Source organism: Symphalangus syndactylus, chromosome 20 (genome assembly GCF_028878055.3).
Source record: "Symphalangus syndactylus isolate Jambi chromosome 20, NHGRI_mSymSyn1-v2.1_pri, whole genome shotgun sequence".
In the NCBI taxonomy this organism is placed as follows: Eukaryota; Metazoa; Chordata; class Mammalia; order Primates; family Hylobatidae; genus Symphalangus; species Symphalangus syndactylus.
The window spans coordinates 59574297-59595730 of record NC_072442.2 but is presented as its reverse complement, the minus strand read 5'-3'; the positions used below and the strand labels follow the sequence as shown (position 1 = coordinate 59595730).

The window sequence follows — 21434 nt, the reverse complement described above, 5'->3', positions numbered from 1 at the left end:
AGGGGAGCAGAGCTTGCTCCTGAAGTCAGGGAAGAGTGCTCGACTCAGCATTTTTGCAGCTCTGACCTGGGAAGCTGCCTTCGTAGTTTCAAGTGGGTCTTTGCACCCAAATTAGAAACACCTCACGCCTGTAATCCCAGCTACTCGGGAGGCCAAGGCAGGAGAATCGCTTGAACCCAGGAAGCAGGGGTTGCAGTGAGCCGAGATCGTGCCTTGCACTTCAGCCTGGGCAACAAGAGCAAAACTCCGTCTCAAAAATAAAATAAAATTAAAATAAAAAATAAATAAATAAAATAAAATAATAAAAAAATTAAAATAAAATAAAATAAAAATGTTTGAAGTGGTGGATGAGAGAAGAGTCCTCTGTACTGACCCTACTGGTTTGTTCCCCACCTGAACACTGACTGTGTGTGACCCCCAAGGCCAAGGGGACACCAGACCTAAGATGTGGTTTCTAGTTCCCAGGCAGCCTAGGTGACCAGCTTTGAGAGTGAGTGCTCGTTGGGGGGGTCCCCCGTCGCTACACTCTTCCCCATGAATAAACTACCAAAGGGCTAGAGAGAACTTGAGAACAAACTTCTTACAACATTCACTGTTTTCAGGGATAGAATGAGGCCTGAGCGGGAAAATAGGCAGGTGTCCCTCAGCAGGAAGGCACAGCGGGCATTGGTCCCGAGCTAGGCTGACTGGACCGCAGGCTCATGACTTCTTCTTTCATGACCTCTGTCTCAGGACGTTCTGGAACAAGGCAGCCTCCTTAAATCCGGACTTGCTGTTGTTCCTTCTTTTTCACCTCTACCCAGATGTCCGATAGGTCTTGGATAAATTGCTGGATCTAGAAAGGCAAGGAGCCTAGCGTTAACTCCGCCCCCCAGAGGCCTCCCCTGTCCCAAGATGGAGCATCTCAGGCATTCACTTGTAAAGAGTTCATCATTGCTTTCCTGTGACTGACTTCTTTTTAAATTTTTATTTATGTATTTTTTTGATACGAGAGTCTTGCTCTGTCACCCAGGGTGGAGTGCAGTGGCATGATCTAGGCTCACTGCAACCTCCGCTCCCTGGGTTTAAGCGATTCTCATGTCTCAGCCTCCTGACTGGCTGGGATTACAGGTACCTGCGACCATGCCCGGCTAATTTTTGTGTTTTCAGTAGAGATGGAGTTTCACCATGTTGGCCAGGCTGGCCTCGAACTACTGACCTCAAGTGATCCACCCGCCTCGGCCTCCCAAAAGGCTGGGATTACAGGCCTGAGACACTGCGCCCAGCCATGACTGACTTCTTGAGGAGGCCACTTTCTCTCATTTGACAATGTTTTGAGGTGAAATTGAGTATCAGGTGTAGCCGATTAGAAGCAACAAACAGGGATGGAGTTGGGAACTCCTGGAGGCAGACCTGGTGACGTATGAAGTCCAGGCTGAGAGTCGAGCAGGAGGGAGAAGAAAGAAAGGGTCACAAGCAGGCTAGTGGATGAAAAGGATTTAGCAGACAGGGTCCTGTCAGCGTGGGCAGACTGCCTTCCACAACGTCACCGCCCTCAAGGTGGTCGTGCACTCGAAACCCAGAGCTGATCCTCATCATGATAACCTTGAGTCATGAAAAGGAATGTAAATTCTGTTCACTGGCTTCTGTTTTTTAAAGAGCACGCAGTCAGCACAACACAGAAGTCATGCTCCAGAAGTCAGATGACCTAGCTGGGCCCCCATCGCAGGTCTGGGGCAATCACTCCATCTTTCTGGGACTCAGTTTCTTCATCTTTAATAAGGAGAGAGGTAGAAACGATTGGCCCAGACAGCCTCTGAGATACCAGTTCTAATGCAAACCAAAACCACAGTGAGATACCGTCTCACATCACTCAGAATGGCTACTATTAAAAAGTCAAAAAATTACAGATGCTGCTGAGGTTGTGGAGAAAAGGGAACGTTCATACACCATTAGTGGAAGTGCAATTAGTTCAACCATTGTGGAAAGCAGTGTGGCGATTCCTCAAAGAGTTAAAATAGAACTACCATTCAACCCAGCAGTTCTATTACTGGGTATATACCCAAAGTAATATAAACCGTCCTATCATAAACACACATGCACGGGGATGTTTACTGAAGCACTATCCACAATAGCAAAGAGAATCAACTTAAATGCCCATCAGTGGTAGACTAGATAAAGAAAATGTGTTACTTATACACCACGGAGTACTATGCAGCCATAAAAAAGAATGAGATCATATCCTTTGCAGGAACATGGATGGAGGTGGAGGTCACTATCCTTAGCAAACTAACGCAGGAACAGAAAACCAAATACTGAGTGTTCTCACTTATTAGTGGGAGCTAAATGATGAGAATACATGGACACAAAGAGGGGAACAACACGTACTGGGATCTGCTTGAGGGTGGAGAGTGGGAGAAGGGAGAGAATCAGAAAAAATGACTATTGGATACTCGGCTTAATACCTGAGTGATGAAATAACCTGTACAACAAACCCTTGTGACATGAGTTTACCTATATAACAAACCTGCTTGGCCGGACGCGGTGGCTCACGCCTGCAATCCCAGCACTTTGGGATGCCAAGCTGGGTGGACCACGAGGTCAGGAGATCCAGACCATCCTGGCTAACACAGCAAAACCCCATCTCTACTAAAAATACAAAAAATTAGCCAGGCATGGTGGCAGGTGCCCGTAGTCCCAGCTACTCAGGAGGCTGAGGCAGGAGAATGGCGTGAACCCGGGAGGCGGAGGATGCAGTGAGCTGAGATTGCACCACTGCACTCCAGCCTGGGCGACAGAGCGAGACTCCCTCTCAAAAAAAAAAAAAACCCACAAAAACAAAAACAAAAAAACCTGCTCATGTACTCCTGAACCTAAAATTTTTTTAAAAAAAAAAAAAAGGATTTCAGCTCTAAAACTTCTCCTTTTCAAGGCTGTCTCCAGAGATGGAACTAAACAGACTTTGTCCAAAGCTCTCAACAACTGTCAGCTGCTGATACTATTACTATTACCGATATCATTCCCATTTTGCAAATGAGAAAACAGAGAGTCAATGAATTAAAGCAGCTTTCCCAAGATGACAGAGAAGACAGGTCAGCATTTCCTGAGCTATGTTCTCATAATAAGTGGTCACATGCCCCAAAGGAGTTCTGTGGTCAAGTCAGTTTTAGAAACGCTGCCTGCTGGGAGCATCTCAGGGCACAGAACTATAGCAAAGACTCCAAGTCCTGTTTGTTTTTTTAATCTTATCTTTGTTTAATTTAGAGTTTCTAAATGTATTAGTCTATGGAGTCCTTTTATTCCCCCTAGGAAACAATATCTCAGGATTCAGCTTGGAAAGTGCTTGTTCAGATAGTTTGGCTTTTCTTCAGGGATAATGCCAAACCTTCTATGACACACTCTAAGGAATTCAAATTGACTTGGCCTTCTGCAGAATAGCTTTTCCTAAGCTGTCCTGTGCACCACGTTCCTTGTTCTGTATAAGCAGCTGCTTTTCAAAGCCAGTGCCTGCATTAGTTGCAGGGATGCTGTTGAGAACATTATTCATAGAGTGTCAATGAAGGCTCATCGAGAAATTTCAGTGAGAACTAAGTGCCGGGAAAAGGCGCGCTGTCTGGGAGGAAACCTTATTTTTTCTTATGCTAGTATAAGAGCTACAGGTGGCTTTTCTTTCGGGTTACCAGCAAGCTCAGAAACAATTACTGCCCCTGTCTAAGACCCTTAAGAACCAAGGGCAGTCTGTATTTCTCTCCATCCTTGACCTCTGAGTTCAACTTGAACTTTCCCAGGCTCTTAATTTTAAACCTTTAGGCTACTCGGTCATGTGTATTTCCATGAGTAGGTTCATCTCCTACGGGAATGAAGTGAGATATTTTCAAATAACTTTTTGGGCAATCTGAAATTCTCCTGTAGAGGTGAATCCAAGTTGAGAGGGATTCAGAAACTCAAAATTTGGAGTGGATGGACTAGAAGGTATGGTCTCAGCAGGAGATGCACCTGTGGGAGTGAGCTGCTGGAGGGCGGTATCTTCCACTGAATCTTGAGACAGGGTCTTGCTCTTGTTGCCCAGGCTGGAGTGCAATGGCGCGATCTTGGCTCACTGCAACCTCCGCCTCCCAGGTTCAAGGGATTCTCCCGCCTCAGCCTCCTGGGTAGCTGGGATTACAGGTGCCTGCCACCACGCCCGGCTAATTTTTGCATTTTTAGTAGAAATGGGGTTTCACCATGTTGGCCAGGCTGGTCTCAAACTCCTGACCTCATGATCCACCTGCCTCAGCCTCCAAAAGTGCTGGGATTACAGGCATGAGCAACCGTGCTGGGCCCTCCCGCTGCATCTTTCTTTACAACAGCTAAGGGCAAGGGCCCGAGGACCTCCGGGAGGCCGAGGGGAGGGGGCCTGAGGATTTCTGGGAGTCTCTGAGGCCCTATTCTGGGGGACAGGGGTTTTTGAGGCCAAAACTCTTTTTACGATAATATTAAAATGTTATTTGCCTTTTTTCGCTCTTACTCTCTCACGAGCACCCAGTGGCATTTCCCGGAGAGGAGTTTCCGTGACATATGCTGTCACAACAGAATGAATGCAGGAGTGGACATGAGCACCTGCCTGTCCTCTGTTAAACCAGACATTAAAGGGATTTGCAAGTGTGTCAAACAATGCCACTCCTCTCATAAAACACTTTTGAAACTTTTTTCATAAACAATGCTATTTCTGTTAACGTAGTTTTATCATTATTTAAAAATGAATGAATGAAACAAATATTTTTATATTTTCTGTTTTAATTTCTATTATGGCAATTATAAATAGATATAACCCCATAAAGAAAAGCTCTCTGGGAGTCCTCAATAAACTCTAGGAGTATAAAGGCGAAATGTTGAGAATTGCTACTTCCAGAACACACTTGCTTACAAATGCCCTTCTTTGGGCTATAAAATAATTCTGTTCAAACAGGCTTTAAGATGTAGGCTAATTATTTGTTTTAGGGAACTCCCTTTTCCTAGCTGTGTATATTTCATGAATTTCACCTTTTTTTTTTTTTTTTTTTTTTTGTAAAAGTAGGGAAAGTGCCTCCAAGTCAACTGCTGGTTTTTTTTTGTTTTTTTTTTGAGGCTGGCCTTGAACTCCCAACCTCAGGTGATCCACCCACCTCGGCCTCCCAAAGTGCTGGGATTACAGGTGTGAGCCACCGCGCTGGCCCCAATTTCTCTTTTTAACGAAGTGTGGGCCTCAAGCTCAAGCCTTCAGCAAGCCACAGTATCTCACTAGAATAAGGCTGTTTTGCACAACTAATGGATTCAGTAGTGGGTCCCTGCTACTGCTCTGTAGACTGGGGCTAAAAAGGGTTTTGGTGCTAATGCAATGGTTCTCAAAGTAGGGAACCCCAAACCACTTGGGAACTTGCTGAAAATGTAAATTCATGGGTTCTCATCTCAGATCCACTGAGTCAGAGACTCTGCAGGTGGGGCCCAGTAATACTCCTCACCCTCCCAGGTGATCCTGATGTTGTTAAATTTTGAGAGTCCCTCCTCTGCTGCCTGTCGGGTTCCTTCTTTCACCCAACCAACTAGCAACCTCCTCGGCCCAGCTGACCCCATGGGCCCAGTGCCTGTCCCCTCCTCCTACCATGTCCAGCTGCTTGTGGGTGTCCTCCAGTGCCACCTCGGTCACCTCCTTCAGCTGCTTGCTCACGATCTGGAAGAGGTTCAGCGTGGCCATCTTAATGGTGCCAAGCAGAAGGGTCTTCTTGGCTGCGGTGTTCTGGATGTGTGCCCAGCGAGATTCCTGGAGAGTGGATAAGGACGGGGCATGAGCACAGCATGTGGTGTGTGTATGTTTGTGTGTGTGTACGTTCAGGCCCTCACTCACCCAGTGCCCGGGAGCCCCCTGGCCCACCCCGGGCCCCTCACCCAGATGATGACATTGCTGCGGGCACGGTCGAAGCGCATCTGCAGCCTTGCCAGCTCATTGTTTTGCTGCAGGATCTCATCATCCTTTTCCTCCATGTAGCGCGCCAGCCGGGCCTTGGCGCGCTCAATCTTCTCCTGGCCCTCCTGTGCAGACTGCATGAGGTCGTGGTGCATGCTCACCAGCGTCTTGTAGCGCGCAATCACCTCATGGATCTCCTCGAACTGTGGTCAGGGGCTCAGGTCAATGTACAGCCAGCCCCTGGGGCCTGAGGGAGCCACCCAGTCCTGTCAACCCCCAGCCTGGATGCCTGGACACCTGGACACCTGGGCAGGGAGGCCCTTGGCCAGGGTCACAGCCAGAGGCTGTGAGGGACACTGGGGTCCCGCTGCCTCCTTCTCCTGGGTTTGCACGGGCCACGGTCCATTTGTTGGGCAGGGGGATGCACAACTGGGCCAGGGATTTTCGACTTTAACTGCATGTGAGAATCACCTGCAGGGGCTTTAAAAAGGACACCTCCCAGTCTCCACCCCCGGAGATTCAGATGAATAAACAAGTCTTCTGTGGTCTCTGGCATCTGAATTTTGCAAAAGGTCCCCAGGTGGCTCTAGGCACAGCCAGGGTTGATAATTGCTGATGGAAGGTATTTTGCAACGTCTCCCAAGGCAAGAATTTCCTATTCAACAAGATTGTACCAGGAGCCACTTACAAGCCAGGAGCTAAGCTAAATCCTAGGGAAATAGCAGGAGTTAGGAAAACCAGACTCTGCTCTTAGGAAGCTTACAGCTTGGGGGGTGGCATGGAGGGAGGACAGACAGACAAGTAAACAGTTACAACAGCAAGATAAGCCCTATCTATGACTGGGGGATGGGGCTGGACGGGACTCCGGGAAAGCCTTCACGTTGGTGATCTCTGGTATTTGTTCATTTGCTGAGGGAGAAGCAGGGGCTAGAGAGGGTGCTGGTGGGGCAGGTGGCCTGCCAGACTCAGCTCACCTCCCCCAGCCTGGTCCAGAACCATGCCACTCTGGCCCTAACCCTCAGGTCCCACTCAGTGGAACAGAAGCCCTGAAACCCACGCTCTTTAGAAGGCAGCATGAACGCCAGTTCTGTGATGCCAAGTTGCCTTCCTAGGGGCTTATCAAAGCATGCCTTTCAGCCACCCAGGGGAAACTTCCCGAGCACCTTCTCCATCTCATGGCATCTCCAGTGATGGATGCATGTGCCAGAAAAGGTTTCTTGGGAGAAAGGGTGGCTGAAATAAGACGGGAGGTATATAAATAGAAGATAGCCAGCAAAAGCAGGTGTAGGGAGGTGAGGCAGTGCTACAGGTGAAGGAGACAGCCTGGGCAAAGATGAATGGAATAGGGGGTGGTATGTTCAGGATGCTCAAGGTAGCCTGAGTTCAAGATGGGGAGGGAGAGATTGAGAAGAAGAAGAAAGGAAGAAGAAAGAAGAAGAAAGAAAGAGGGAAGGAAGAAGGAAGAAGAAGGAGAGGGGGGAGGGAGGAAGGAAGGAAAAGAAAGAAGAAAGGGAAGGAGGGAGGAAGGAAGGGAAAGGAAAAAGAAAAAGGAAGGAAAGAGAAAGAAAGAAGGAAAAAAAGAGCTCAGTAAACCTTGGGAAGGAGTGTGGACTTTATCCGTTGAAGGATTTTAAGAAACAGACAATTCACGTCTGCATTTCTGAAAGTTCATCTGGCACACAGTGCAACAGCGTACCACAGTTCAAATAAATGGACCACATCAGAGCTACTAGGAACACACCTCTAAAACTTAATGCTGATGTCAAAAGGATTTAGGTGCCAAATCGAAGCGCCTCCCACTGCCCAAAGATGAGATGATTTGAACATTAGTAAGAATAAGTGCAAAGGATTAAAACATATCAAATATGTTAAAAATCCACAAGTTCACAATGATACTAGAAACATCACAGGTCAGTGCTAAAGAACCAATTCATTATTCTGAAAACTAAATAAAGTGTTTAACAAACTTTCTCTGTGAGGCCCACATAGTAATCAAATGGTTGATGAAGGAAAGGGTCTCTTTATGAAGTCCTTTTCTTTATGGTAGTATTCTAGCAAATAAATGAGGAAGGGTTGCTAGTGAGTGTCTTCCCGCGACCGTTGAGGAAACCAATATTCTGACTTCTATCAACAAAGATTAATTTTACCTGTTTTTAAACACGTCAGTGGAATCATAAGATATAACCTCTTTTGCGTCTGGCTTAAGAAGCATACCAACTAAGGGCAGTGTGAGGACCTTATATGGACTCTCATTGGAACAAACCAACTGTACAAAAAGCATCCGTGCAATAATTTGTCTTAAAAGACAGGGTCTCACTCTATTGTTCAGGCTGGACTACAGTGGCATAAACACAGCTCACTGCAGCCCTGACCTTCTGGGCTCACGCAGTCCTCCTGCCTCAGCCTCCCAAGTAGCTGGGACCACAGGTGTGTGCCACCATTCCTGATTGATTTTTATTTTTTAATTTTTTGCAGATTTGGGGGGGCCTCACTTTGTTGCCCAGGCTGGTCTTGAACTCCTGGGCTCAAGTGATCCTCCCACCTCAGCCTCCGAAAACACTGAGATTACAGGCATAAGCCACCACGCTTGGCCCATTTTGTGCAATAAATGATACTGATATTTGATGTTAAGGAATTACCATCAATTTTATAGAAGGTGTGACAATGGTGTTGTAGTTATTTTAAAAAGAGCTCTCATCTCTTAGAGATACATACTGCAGAGAGACACAAATGGATGAAAATATATTGTTTGCTTCAAAATGGCAGAGGTGGGAAAGTGTAGGGGATGTGACAATGAATTAATCATTATTAGAATCAGGTAATGAGCAACAGGTGTTCAATAGACTATTGTCTTTACTTTTGTGTATGCTTAAAAATTCCGTATAAAAAGTTACAAAACATTAAATGTGATAAAATAATAAAAAGAAGCATGATTTGAGATTTTTTTTTTTTTTTTTGAGACGGAGTCTAGCTCTGTCACCCAGGCTGGAGTGCAATGGCATGATCTTGGCTCACTGCAACCTCTGTCTCCCGGGTTCAAGCGATTCTCCTGCCTCAGCCTCTGGAGTAGCTGGGATTACAGGCACCTGCCCCCACGCCCAGCCAATTTTTGTATTTTTAGTAGAGACGGGGCTTCACTGTGTTGGCCAGGCTGGTCTCAAATTCCTGACCTCGTGATCTGCCCACCTCGGCCTCCCCAAAGTGCTGGGATTACAAACGTGAGCCACCGCGCCTGGCTATTTGAGAATTTTTGAAAGCAGAATACTCAAAAAGTTACAAAACCTTAAATGTTACAAAATGTTACAAAATAATAAAAACAAGCATGACTTGAGAATTTTTTAAAGGATACTTGTGATGTCTGAGGACAGGTGAAGAAATGTAAGATTTGGAAGGACACAAAGGATTTCATTTACCGGATTTCAATTATCGGTAGTGTTTGATTTAAGACAAAAGAACTGGAGGCAGATGGGGAAAATACGAAGATTTAGCAAAGCTGTGTGATAAGTACTTGGTTGCTGTTATGTGTGTCTCTATGCTTTGAACAAAATAAACAAAGAAGAAAAAAGAGAAAGAGAGGGGGGTTGGGGGAAAGCTGAACAGGCTGGCCAGGAACGACGCAGAGTTGAACTCCAGACGAGGTACCACTGGTGGCCTGGATGAGGAAGGGGCAGGGGCTGGATTCCAGAAATACTTCCAAGGCAGAACAGACCAGATCTGCTGATTGATAGCTGTGGCACTGAGCAGGAGGGAGGAGCCAAGGAGGCCCAGGTTCTGGTGGGGCTGTGAGTGGGTGGTCCTGCCTTTCACCAGCACAGGTCGCGCCAGCGGCAGGGCTGTCCTGGGGCTGGCAGGAAGCAGATTAGATGAGTGTGCATGGGATGAGTTAAATGTGGGGGTCTCAAGCTTAGGAGGGAGACACAGGCCAATTTCCTCCATTCTAAGATACATATTTTACCAGCTCTGAATTCAAGACACATCTTACAATTATTTTTGGTTTGTTTGTTTTTGAGACGGAGTTTCGCTCTTGTCGCCCAGGCTGGAGTGCAATGGTGCAACCTCGGCTCACTGCAACCTCCGCCTCCTGGGTTCAAGCAATTCTCCTGCCTCAGCCTTCCAAGTAGCTGGGATTACAGGCGCCTGCCATCACGCCCGGCTAATTTTTGTATTTTTAGTAGAGACGGGGTTTCACCACGTTGGCCACACTGGTGTTGAACTCCTGACCTCAGGTGATCCACCTACCTCGGCCTCTCAAAGTGCCGGGATTACAGGCGTGAGCCACCGTACCTGGCTACATCTTGTAATTCATCTGCAGTTTTAATCTGGTAGTCCCTCCTTACTTCCTGTCCCCCAACAAACCCCAACCATGAAATGAGCCACTGACCTTATAGTACGTAGCACCTTTGAGTGGAGGAAATAATGCAGGGTGGGACTCACGCATGAGTAAATTAGGTTAGTGGTTTGATATGGAAATTGTGGGAACTTTGAACAGTTGTGCATCCTGTCGCCCCTTCCCTCAGAGGACATGGATCCACACCCCTGGAGGGGGTGCTTCCATCTGCTCTAGTCAGGGGATCTCCTGGCTGTTGGTCACATGGGGGAGGAGATAATGTGACATGGGTGGCATCCATGGGAGGCCCTGGACATTGCTAAGAAGAAAAGTGGAGGATCGCTCACACCTGTAATTCCAGCACTTTGGGAGGCCAAGGCAAGCGGATCACCAGGTCAGGAGTTCAAGACCAGCCTGACCAACATGGTGAAACCCCGTTTCTACTAGAAATACGAAAATTAGCTGGGCATGATGGCGGGCTCCTGTAATCCCAGCTACTCGGGAGGCTGAGGCAGGAGAATCACTTGAAAACTGAAGGCAGAGGTTGCAGTGAGCTGAGATTGTGCCACTGCACTGCAGCCTGGGCAATAAGAGCGAAACTCCATCTCAAAAAAAATAAAAGGGGGGGGAGGATCTGAGACAGAGAACCTGGACCCACCACATAAGAAGGAGCTGGGAAGAGGCGCCCCCGCCCGAGGAGCCTGAGAAGGAAGGGCCAGAGATAGGAGAGAGAGAGGGAGGTGCCACTGAGTTGAGGGCAGAGGTGGGTTTCCAGGAGGGGCATCGGCAGTGTCAGACGCTGCAAGAGGCGCGGTGGAGCCAAGAAGTTCCCTGGGCTCCAGCCACAGGGACTGCAGGGACAGCCCTTGTCAATGACACTGTGGGGCCTACTGAAGTGTGGCTAAAAGCAAAGGCTCTCCCCACTGACAAGCTGTGAGACTCTGAGCAGGTGGCTTAACTTCTCGGACCCTCCATTTCCTTCTCTGTAAAAGGATGATCAGCTTGGGTTCACCCTGGGGCTCACCAGCGAACTGAATGAAGTTACCCGTGTGAAGCATCAACCCCGGGGCCCAGCACATATGAAGCACCCCAGTTCTGCAGGAGGTTGAGTGTTTTTCCTACTCCTCTCCCTTACTCTCCCGAATTTACTCTCCAGTCAACAGAAGACACTGAGAGGAGGGGATGCAGGGATAGAGGGAGGCCACGTGCTGACACACATACACACACCCCTTTAGACAGACACAGCCATGGACACACATGTAGACATAGACACGCAACTCATGCAAGATATGTACACAGTTGTGACTCACACAGACACACAAAGACACACCACTAGGCCCCACCCCTTGAGAAACTCATCCAGCCTCACTAGAGGCTTCTTTTAGCTGCTCCCCAGTGCCCCCCCAGGGCTGGCTGCATCTCCTCGGAGCAGGGTGCCCACCCTGCAGAGCTCCTGGGGCCCAGAGGGTCCACAGTCCCCAGCCAGCTGAGCCTGAACTCCACCCCATGGCCCCAGGCCCCGGGGAAGAGGAGGTGGGGCTGAGGAAGGTGCCAGGGCCGCCCCCCACCTCTGCCCCTGCTCCTTGAATTCACCTCGGAGTTCTCCACCACCTTCTCTAGGTATTTGCTGAAGATGGAGTAGTCCTTCAGCTTGGCGCTCAGCCGCTGGTGCTCCAGCCGCAGCGCCGCCACCTCCTGCTTGCCCTTGGTCAGCTCCTGCATGTGCTGGCGCTTTAGCTCTCGCTCCTTGTTGGCTTTCTTCATGGCGCGGATCCGTTTCTGGTCGTTCTCCTGGGGCCCGGGGAGGCGGCGCTGGTCAGGAAGCCTCGCCCGGCCCTCCCGGGGCCGAGGCCTTCCTGGGCCTGGTGGTGCCCTCAGACCCCTCTGTCTGCACAAACCATCCTGGCAACAGGCAGAGATTGCTGGGCCACCCATGGGGCAGAAGAGGGGTGAAGGAAAAGGCTCTCCAGGGTTATTTGAAGCTGGCTGAAGAGATTTCTGTGGACTGAGGTGGGGCTCAGGGGACTGTGAGGACAGAGGTTTAATCCAAAGTCAACAGGTGGCCCTGGGGCCGGAGGGGCAGACAGGAAATGGTTCTTTCCTGTGGGACTTGGGCTCTGGACTTCAGAGAGTGGACTGGGGAAGACCTACATTGCACTGGGCTCAGAGTCTGGAAGAAGTCAACCCCCCGAGAAGACTGAGAAAGTCCAGAAGTGGGAGCAGGAACCCTCCTGACAAAGCTTCTGTGGTTTCTGTTCTTAGTGGTGGCCATTTTCCATGGAGCAGAGGGACCCCTCCCGGACCAGAGCTGAGAGGCTGGAATTTTCTCCCGATTCGGTACTCTGTGCCTCCATTTTCCCAGCTGCGGAGATGGGAGGCAGAAGCCCCTCTCCCTTTCACAAGCTGGGGCAACAGGGCTAGAGCTCCAGGAAGATGAGAGAGGAGATGTGCCTGGTGCTGTAGGGCCTGGGGAGTAAGGCCACTGGGAGAGCAGGCTCCTAGAAGCTCAGACTGGCATCCCGCTGAGGGAGGGGATGGAACAGGCAGTTCGATGCCCAGAGGACAGAACGAGGCTCAGTTACTGCAGTCAATCCAATCCTGCCTCTTCCTTCTGCAGAGCCCTCGCCTAAGATCAGGGGCAAGCCCACCCCTCGCCCTGTGTGGCTCCTTTCTCCCTTCAGGGGCTTCTGTGATTCCACATGGACAGGCGTATGTGGTGGTGGCACTTGGAGGCCACTGAGGAAGGTGCATGCAGGATCTATATGCTGCCCCGTAAGCCCAGGAGAGGACTAAAGGGGTCTAAACCAGTGACTTTCAAATCCACTTGGTCATCAGAACTGCCTGGGGAGCTTTTTAAAAAATATAGAAGCCTGACCCCAACCTCAGACGTGCTGAAAGCAACAAGGGAAGCCCCCGGGGTCTGTGTTTATAGCAAACTCTCTGGGAATTGAAGCTACCGACCCTCTGAGAGCCATATGGAGAATGCCTCACGCCCAAATCTTCTCCTGCCCCAACCACTCCATAAGTGTTTCTCTGGCTGCTAAGAAGAACTGGACCTCTGGAGAATGTGCCCAGTCCAAGGACTTCCTGTCCCACACGGCTTAGGCACAGAGCAGGAAGGAAGGTGCCTAAGAGCGGGGCTTCTTTGTGGCCGACGGCAATCATTGCCCACTCCCTGAGCTGGACCAGGCCCTTCAGGGCTGCGTAAGTGCTAACTGGAGTGGGTCTGGATAAATCTGGATTTTTAAGATGATTAAATTGCTCCACTAAAGACTGAAGTGAGAGAGGATGTCTTGGAATGGATTCTGGCGCCTGGTCCTTCAATCATCCCCTGCCTGGACCTTCAGTGCAAGGACAAGGATGGAGGGGTGGGGTGGGTGGAGGGACTAAAACTCTGTCTCATTCATCATTGTATTCCCCAAGTGTTTAGTCCTGACTGTAGCACCTTCATTCATTCATCCATGCATTCATTTACTGGATAAACTGTACATCCTAGGTACTAGAGAAGAAATAGGAAACAGCCATCTAGAGGGAGCAGAGACTGATAGGTAAATGGAAAATTACAAACAGAGACAGGTGGGGGACATAAAGGATGCCTAGGGAAGTGCCAGGCAGTGTTGGAGCACTAAGGATGCTTTTAACTCAGGGCGAGGAGTCAGCAGAAGCAAGGAGGAGGAGTGGCAGTTTGCCCATCTGCCGAGTATGGATCCCCGGCTACTGCGGCCGCCCACACCCCTTCAAACCTGGATGAACTGCTCAAACTTCTGGATGTGAGCCTTCAGCTGGGCTTCCTTAACGCCCAGTTCTTCCCAGCGCAGGTTCAGGGTTTCCATTCTGCGCTGAAACATCTTTGGGGTGGGGGTGGGGGAGCAGAGAGGTCAGGAGGGCTCCTGACATGAGTACCAAGAAAGACCCCAGCATCCCTGCCCCAGAGGCTCCATCCCCAGGCCCAAGAGGGTCCATAGGAACCTCCCACTTTCTACCCCATGCCTGGCTCGGAGCAGAGCATCCCTGGACAGTGGTATCCCCAAGACCCAGATCCTTTCTGTTCTCCCCAAAGAGACCAGACCACCATAGAGGACTCCTGGCTCTAGCCACCCCACCCAGACAATGGAGGGCTGTCCACAGGCTCTCCCAGAGCCCCAGCCCACCCTCTTCCTTTCCTGCCCCTCTGCACTCCATCCCCGAGTCCCCACCTTCTTCTTCTGCACCATAGTTTGATGCATGATTTTCGTCTCCTTTTTCTTCTCCAGTAGCCGGATGGATGGGGACTCCGACGCCCCCTCAACATTGGGGAGTTTCCTGTGCAAAATGTGAACACGAGAGGGCTGTGTTTCTGAGATGGCGTAGGCTGGGGCTGGGAGTAACCCGTGGAGACAGATACCCCTGGGGAAGGAGAGGGGCCTCTCTCCCTTTCCGAGGGAAAGGAATGTTGTGTTGAGAAGCATAGAGGGCCATGCAGGAGTGAGCTGGGGGAGGGTGATGGGGTGGAGACCAGCATGATGGGGTGGACCGGTGCCAGGGTTATTTGGGGCACTGGGTTACAGGAGAGGAGGGGACAGACAGGTTGGAAGATGAGGTATGGGGTGGGTGTGAGTGGTCCCAGGCACAGAGGGGTGGGCAAGCCAGGCCTCAGACACTCACTGGAGCATCTGCAGCAGCCGCTCCCCATACTGCAGCCGGAAGTACTCGGCCAGGTCTTCCTCTTCCATGATGCCCAGACTCATGGTGGCAGTGACCTCACGGCCCAGGCAGCTGACTCTTCACAGTGAAATTGTGGGTAGCAGAGCCACAGGTGGCTCAGGGGTGGTGGCTGTGCTCTTGTTTCTCTCTTTGGCCTTCAGGGTCCCACAGATGATGGTGTTTGCGACTCCATAGAAGGTGGCTGGAGACAGGATGGGCGGCTCAGGACGATGTGCTGGGGCAGTGATGGGAGATGTGGTTACCTAGCAACAGGCTGCCTGGTTCTGTGGCCGACACGTGGAGTCCAGGCGCTGCCCTCTGCCCCCTGCCCCCATTGGTCCTCCCCTTGCTGGGGTCGTGCTCTCTGCTCCTGCCCTTTGCCCTCAGGAACTCTGGGAAGGCATTAGGCCTGGTTAGATGCTGGTTGCCATGGAGCCCAGGGCCAGGAGGCAGCTTCTGGCGAGTGTGGCTGAGAAGGGGCATCTGGTGGAGGAGCGGCCTTGTGCGGGCGTCCTGCTCTTGGGGCCTCCCTGGGGTTCAGGTGTGGGTGAGAGTGAGGGAGGGGCCGGGCCTTGGTCGGAAGGCCGTGAAGAAGAGCAGAGAAAGAAAGGAGGCGCTTATCGGCGGCAGGGGTGGAGTCGCGAGGAGGCGGGAGGTTAGAAACTAGGTGGCAGGCCCAGCACGCGGTGGGGTGGAGTGGGGAAGGGGGGACGGGCGGGGGGTGCTCGTGGACAGGCACAGGAGGAGGGCCCAGGCCAGGCCCCTAAGAAGAAGAGACTCGGGGCCTGCGACAGTTTTTTTTGTTTTGTTTTGTTTTGTTTTTTGTTTGTTTTTGTTTTTGTTTTGAGACGGCGTCTCGCTCTGTCGCCCAGGCTAGAGTGCAATGGTGGGATCTCAGCTCACTGCAAACTCTGCCTCCCGGGTTCAAGCGATTCTCTTGCCTCAGCCTCCCGAGTAGCTGGGACTACAAACGCCTGCCACAACGCCCGGCTAATTTTTGTATTTTTAGTAGAGATGGGGTTTCTCCATGTTGGCCAGGCTGGTCTCGAAATCCTGACCTCAGGTGATCTACCCGCCCCCGCCTCTCAAAGTGCTGGGATTACAGGCATGAGCCACCGCGCCCGGCCCTGCGCGTTTTTGTTTGCATAAACTTAAAATCGGAAGAAATGCCAAAACACGGTAACGGAAATGACCCTATTTAAAGTGTTGACTCCGTGGTGGCCTCCTTCTTTGATCCCGTCAGGCTGAGCGCATGAACTCATCTGGCTGGAGGTCGGACGTCTTCGCGTGGGACGGCGGGTGTGCGGCGGACGCTCTGGGGTCTCTGGCTGGACTCTGGCCGTGACCTTGAGCTCGCTCCCACCAGGCGCAGGCTCGCTCTGCTCTCTGCCTCCCTCCCTCCCACGCCTGCCACGCCTGCCACGCCGCCCGTTCCACTCCTCTCTGTCTGGGAGGGGGAGAGGGGTGGGGTGCGTGGGCTGCGGTGGGCTAGGGGTCTGGGGCGGGGGCGTGTGCCGAGCGCTGCCAGCCCGCTCCGCCGCATTGCCGGTCGTCTGGCGCCTCCTGCTGGCCGTCCGCCGCACCCTCCATCCCGGCCCACCCCAGCCCTGCTCCGCTCCCACGCTCCGCCGGAGCCTCCCCTCCAGAGCGGACCATCACACACACCTGTCGCTTCTAGCCAGCCCAGTGGGCTCAGCGAGAAAGCAAGACAGCCCCCACCCCACGCAGAACACACCCACACAGTGCCCACCCCACCCCTAAACAAGAAGTGGTTCTCCACCGGAACCCCGGAGGAACAGGCCCAGCAGGGCGACAATAAGACCGCCAAGAACGATGCAAGCTCCTCGGAGGGGCATGCTTCCTTGTTTATCCAGAGAGGCTGGCACAATCAATCTGGGGTTCCCCTCCCTTTCTTTGAGGTCGTAACTCAGCCTGGGAGCTGTGCAACGCCAGCCCTTGAGGGGGAAGCCATCTGTTTCTGGAATCACCCCTCCCCGCCACGTATATGAGACATATCCTTGATTGTCCGTGAAATCAGGTGGTCCAGGGCCAGGTTGGTCCATAGAGGTAGCTGTAAGACATCCTCTGCTTCTGCCCAGGGATCTCCTCGTATCTGGAAGCTCTTTCTGCTGCTTGGTTTGGTGCCTATCATGGGAGTTTTCGTAAACCTCGCACACCGCCATCCCTCTCTGGAGTCTCACTGCCCTCCCAGGGACCCTGAGCAAGACGCAGGGCTGTCTCAGATTTACAGAGGTCTGTCCTATCCCCATCTTTTCCCTTCCCTTCCCTTCCCTTCCCTTCCCTTCCCTTCCCTTCCCTTCCCTTCCCTTCCCTTCCCTTCCCTTCCCTTTCCTTCCCTTTCCTCCCCTCCCCTCCCCTCCCCTCCCCTCCCCTCCCCTTCCCCTTCCCTTCCGCTCCCCTCCCCTCTCCTCCCCTCCCCTGCCCTCCTCTCCCCTCCCCTGCTCTGCCCTGCCCTCCCCCTCCCCTCCCCCTCCCCTTCCCCCTCCCCGCCTCCTCTCCCTCCCCCTCTCGCATTCCCACCCCCGTCTCCTCCCCTTCCCTCTCCTGAGGATATATAAGAACTGAACAGAGACTTACAAAATGTCTAAATGATGGTTCAATATGGTAAAGCTGTAAATTCCATCCAAATGAATTTAGGAATTTAATGCGATTGCAATAAAAATTTCAGAGAGTTTTTTCCCCACAGATGTTGACAAAACAATGTAAAAGTTCATCTAGAGAACTGAGTACTTAAGGAACTATCAAAAAACAATGAGAGGGAATGTCCACTGCCAGACACCAAAATGTGTTCTAAGGTGAAAGTGTTAAAACAGCATGTTGCTAGTGTCACTCCAGGCAAAAAACCTCAAGTGCTCTAAGGGCTTGGGCAAGTACCTTGCTCTAAGCTAGCTCTGACTTTGTGAGCTGCCTAAAGGCATGAAAATTCACAATTTTCAAACACACTTCTGACCAAAACCAAAACAAGATAAAAAACACATCTGGAGCCCTGAAATGGGGTACAAGGCCCCAGTTTATGATCCTTGATACAATAAACAGAATAGAAAATGCAGAAAGAGTCCCAAGTTTCTTTGGGAATGCATTATATGCTATCATGGCATATCCCAGTGGGGAAAGTATAGATTATACCACAAATGGTGCTGGGATAACTAGCTAATTATTTGGAAAAAAGAAACACATATACAAATCAAATTCCAGATGGGTTTATTTAAATGGGAAATTAAATGTTCAATGTAAAAATTCATTATGTAGCAGAATATTCAATGGAAATGATACTTTTCTGGTTTTTTTGCCGATGGTGAGAGAGCTGCCAGAACAGAGCCGTGATCTCACAAGTCATATGTGAGTCTCTGAAGACTTTACAAGTCTAATTTACAAGTTTAAATTCCAACCCAAAGCGTAGAGAGTCATTTTCCTGCATCCTCACTGCTGTGAACTGAATCTGTGCCCCCCTCAAAATTCATATGTTGAAACCCTGTCTTAGTCCATTTTCATGCTGCTGATAAAGACATATTCAAGTCTGGGAAGAAAAAGAGGTTTAATTGGACTTACAGTTCCACATGGCTGGGAGGCCTGAGTCACGGCAGGAGGAGACAGGCACTTCTTAACATGGCAGCGGCAGGAGAAAATGAAAGGGAAGCAAAAGCGGAACCCCCTGATAAACCCACCAGATCTCCTGAGACTTATTCACTATCAGGAGAATAGCACAGGAAAGACCGGCCCCCACAATTCAGTTACCTCTGCCTGGGTCCCTCTCATGACATGTGGGAATTCTGTGAGATACAATTCAAGTTGAGATTTGAATGGGGACACAGACAAACCATATCAAACCCTAATCTCCAATATAATTGTACCTGGATATAGAGCCTTTGGGATGTATTAGTTCCTAAGGGTGGTACCCTTATGATAGCTTTAGTGCCCTTTTAACAAAAGAGACAGCTTGCTTTCTCTGTCTTTGCTCTCTGCCATGTGAGGGAGCAACAGGAAGACAGCCATCTGCAAACCAGCAAGCTGACCTTCAGCAGATGCTGCTTCTCCTGGCACCTGGATCTTGGACTTCCTGGCCTCCAGAACTATGAGAAAGAAATGTTTAAGATTTCCAGTCTGCAAACCAGCAAATGGGCGCTCACCAGACACTGCCTCTCCTGGCATCTTGATCTTGCACTTCTCAGCCTCCAGAAATGTGAGAAAGAAATGTTTTAAGTTTCCCAGTCTATGAGAATTTGCTAGAAGAGCCCAAACTGACTAAGACACTCACTAACATGGTATGTTACCAATCTCTTCAATTTTGCCAGTCTGTTAGGTGAAGTTACTCATCTGCCTACAGGCATTTCTTCTTCTGTGAGTCTCCTGTTCACGTTTCATGTGCATTTTAAACATTAAGTTGCTTTGCATTTTTATTGATTTATAGAAGGTCTTTATGTATTCTGGAAAGTAATCCTGTATTTTTGATGCTCACTTCTACTCATCCTAATACTTTTGAGTGGATTGGTTGGACCCTCATTGGATGCAGCAAGAGACAGGAAGGCAACTCAGGCAGCAATCCATGGCAGGCTGACCAATAGCCAGTCACACAGGCAGATTCACCAAGTCAGCAGAAGAATTAGCTTTCCCTCCTACTAAGCTTAGGATTCTCTAACGGCAGATGGCACTAAACAGGAGATTTGGGCAATATTTGGTCTGTTTACCCTGTGACTACATCATTGGGAGATAGATACAACAGACCTGCAGTCCCCAAGAATATTTTGAATTTTTTTTTTTTTTGAGAGAGGGTCTTGCTGTGTTGCCCAGGCTGGAGTGCAGTGGTATGATCATGGCTCATGCAGCCTTGACCTCCCAGGCCCAAGCAATCCTCCCACCTCAGCCTCCTGGGTAGCTGGGACTACAGGTGTGCACCACCACACCTGGCTAAGTTTTGTATTTTTTTTTTTTTTTTTTGAGACGGAGTCTCGCTCTGTCACACCTAGGCTGGAGCGCAGTGGCGTGATCTAGGCTCACTGCCACCTCCACCTCCCAGGTTCAAGTGATTCTCCTGCCTCAGCCTCCCGAGTAGCTGGAACTACAGGCACATGCCAGTATGCCCGGCTAATTTTTTTGTATTTTTTTTTAGTAGAGATGGGATTTCACCATGTTAGCCAGGATGGTTTCGATCTCCTGACCTCATGATCTGCCCGCCTCGGCCTCCCAAAGTGCTGGGATTACAGGCGTGAGCCACCGCGCCAGGCCCAGTTTTGTATTTTTATAGAGGTATGTTTCGCCATGTTGCCCAGGCTGGTCTTGAACTCCTGGGCTCAAACCATCTGCCCACCTGGGCCTCCCAGAGTGCTGAAATGACAGGCATGAGCAACTGCATGCGGCCATCCCAAGAATGTTTTGAGTGCTCAGGCTCAGTGCAGACCCTCGTTAACTCCTTAAGTTCATCCCATTATAAGTTCACCCATGGACGTTGCACAAACACTTCTCAAATTCCTCCCAGATCTTACTTGCCTCATTTGCATGTGGTTTATGGTATTGGCGACACGAGGGTCCTAGAATGAAGGTAATCTGTAACAATAGCTTCACGGTTCCATATGCTGGAATAGTAACTGCGTTCTAGGCTCAGCCACGCTTGTGGTTACGCAAACATCAACACTTTGCAACCTCCTCCACCTTATCTTGTGTGTCTGTCAAGCATCTCCTCAGAGTTCGTCGACTTCAGTGATTTGATTTCTACTAACTAACCCAAGATACTTCCCTCCTCTCATAAATAGTTTTACTGTATGGGCCGAATGCAATGCAGTGCCTCATGCCTGTAATCCCAGCACTTTGGGTGGCCGAGGGGGATGGATCACCTGAAGTCAAGAGTTCGAGACCAGCCTGGCCAACATGGTGAAATGGTGCCTCTCCTAAAAATACAGAAATTAGCTGGGCATAGTGGCAAGTGCCTGTAATCCAAGCTTCTCAGGACGCTGAGACAAGAGAATTGCTTGAACCTGGGAGGCGGAGGTTGCAGTGAGCCGAGATTGAGCCACTGCATTTCAGCCTGGGGAATGGGACAAGATCCTTGTCTTAAATAAATAAATCAATAAATAAAATAAAGGGCCAGGGGCGTTGGCTCACGCCTGTAATCCCAGCACTTTGGGAGGCCGAGGCGGACGGATCACGAGGTCAGGAGACCGAGACCATCCTGACTAACACAGTGAAACCCCGTTTCTACCAAAAACACAAAAAATTAGCTGAACGTGGTGGCCTGTGCCTGTAGTCCCAGCTACTTGGGAGGCTTAGGCAGGAGAATGGCGTGAACACAGGAGGCGGAGCTTGCAGTGAGCTGAGATTGCGCCACTGCACTCCAGCCTGGGCGACAGAGTGAGAGTCCATCTCAAAAAAAAAAAAAAAAAAAAAAAAAAGGTTCAGCATTATTTTCCAGGGTTAATAAATTTGTTCAAATAACTAAAACCCCATTAAACAAAAACTGTCACTGGACAACAAATAAGCAATCCAGACCAATATGGTCACAGTCGTTGC

The 21434-nt window shown here is 50.2% G+C and overlaps 1 protein-coding gene across 3 annotated transcripts; it reads right to left on the bottom strand.

The window, feature by feature from the left end:
• Positions 1–555: 555 nt before the first annotated feature.
• On the bottom strand, positions 556–15281 carry CCDC42 (coiled-coil domain containing 42). 3 transcript variants are annotated; one of them, XM_055257624.2, is made up of 8 exons: positions 14874–15270; positions 14426–14531; positions 13973–14077; positions 11823–12020; positions 5884–6105; positions 5600–5758; positions 4471–4589; positions 556–835 (listed from the first exon to the last, which is right to left on the bottom strand). In XM_055257624.2, the coding sequence occupies exons 1-7, from the start codon at positions 14954–14956 to the stop codon at positions 4491–4493; spliced, it is 972 nt and encodes a 323-aa protein (XP_055113599.1). In that variant the 5' UTR covers positions 14957–15270; the 3' UTR covers positions 556–835; positions 4471–4490. The 3 variants fall into 3 exon arrangements, with proteins under 3 accessions (XP_055113599.1, XP_055113601.1, XP_055113602.1); XM_055257626.2 differs by lacking the exon at positions 4471–4589 and having other exon boundaries at positions 14874–15263; XM_055257627.2 differs by lacking the exons at positions 4471–4589; positions 5884–6105 and having other exon boundaries at positions 14874–15281.
• Between the last annotated feature and the right edge of the window lie 6153 nt (positions 15282–21434).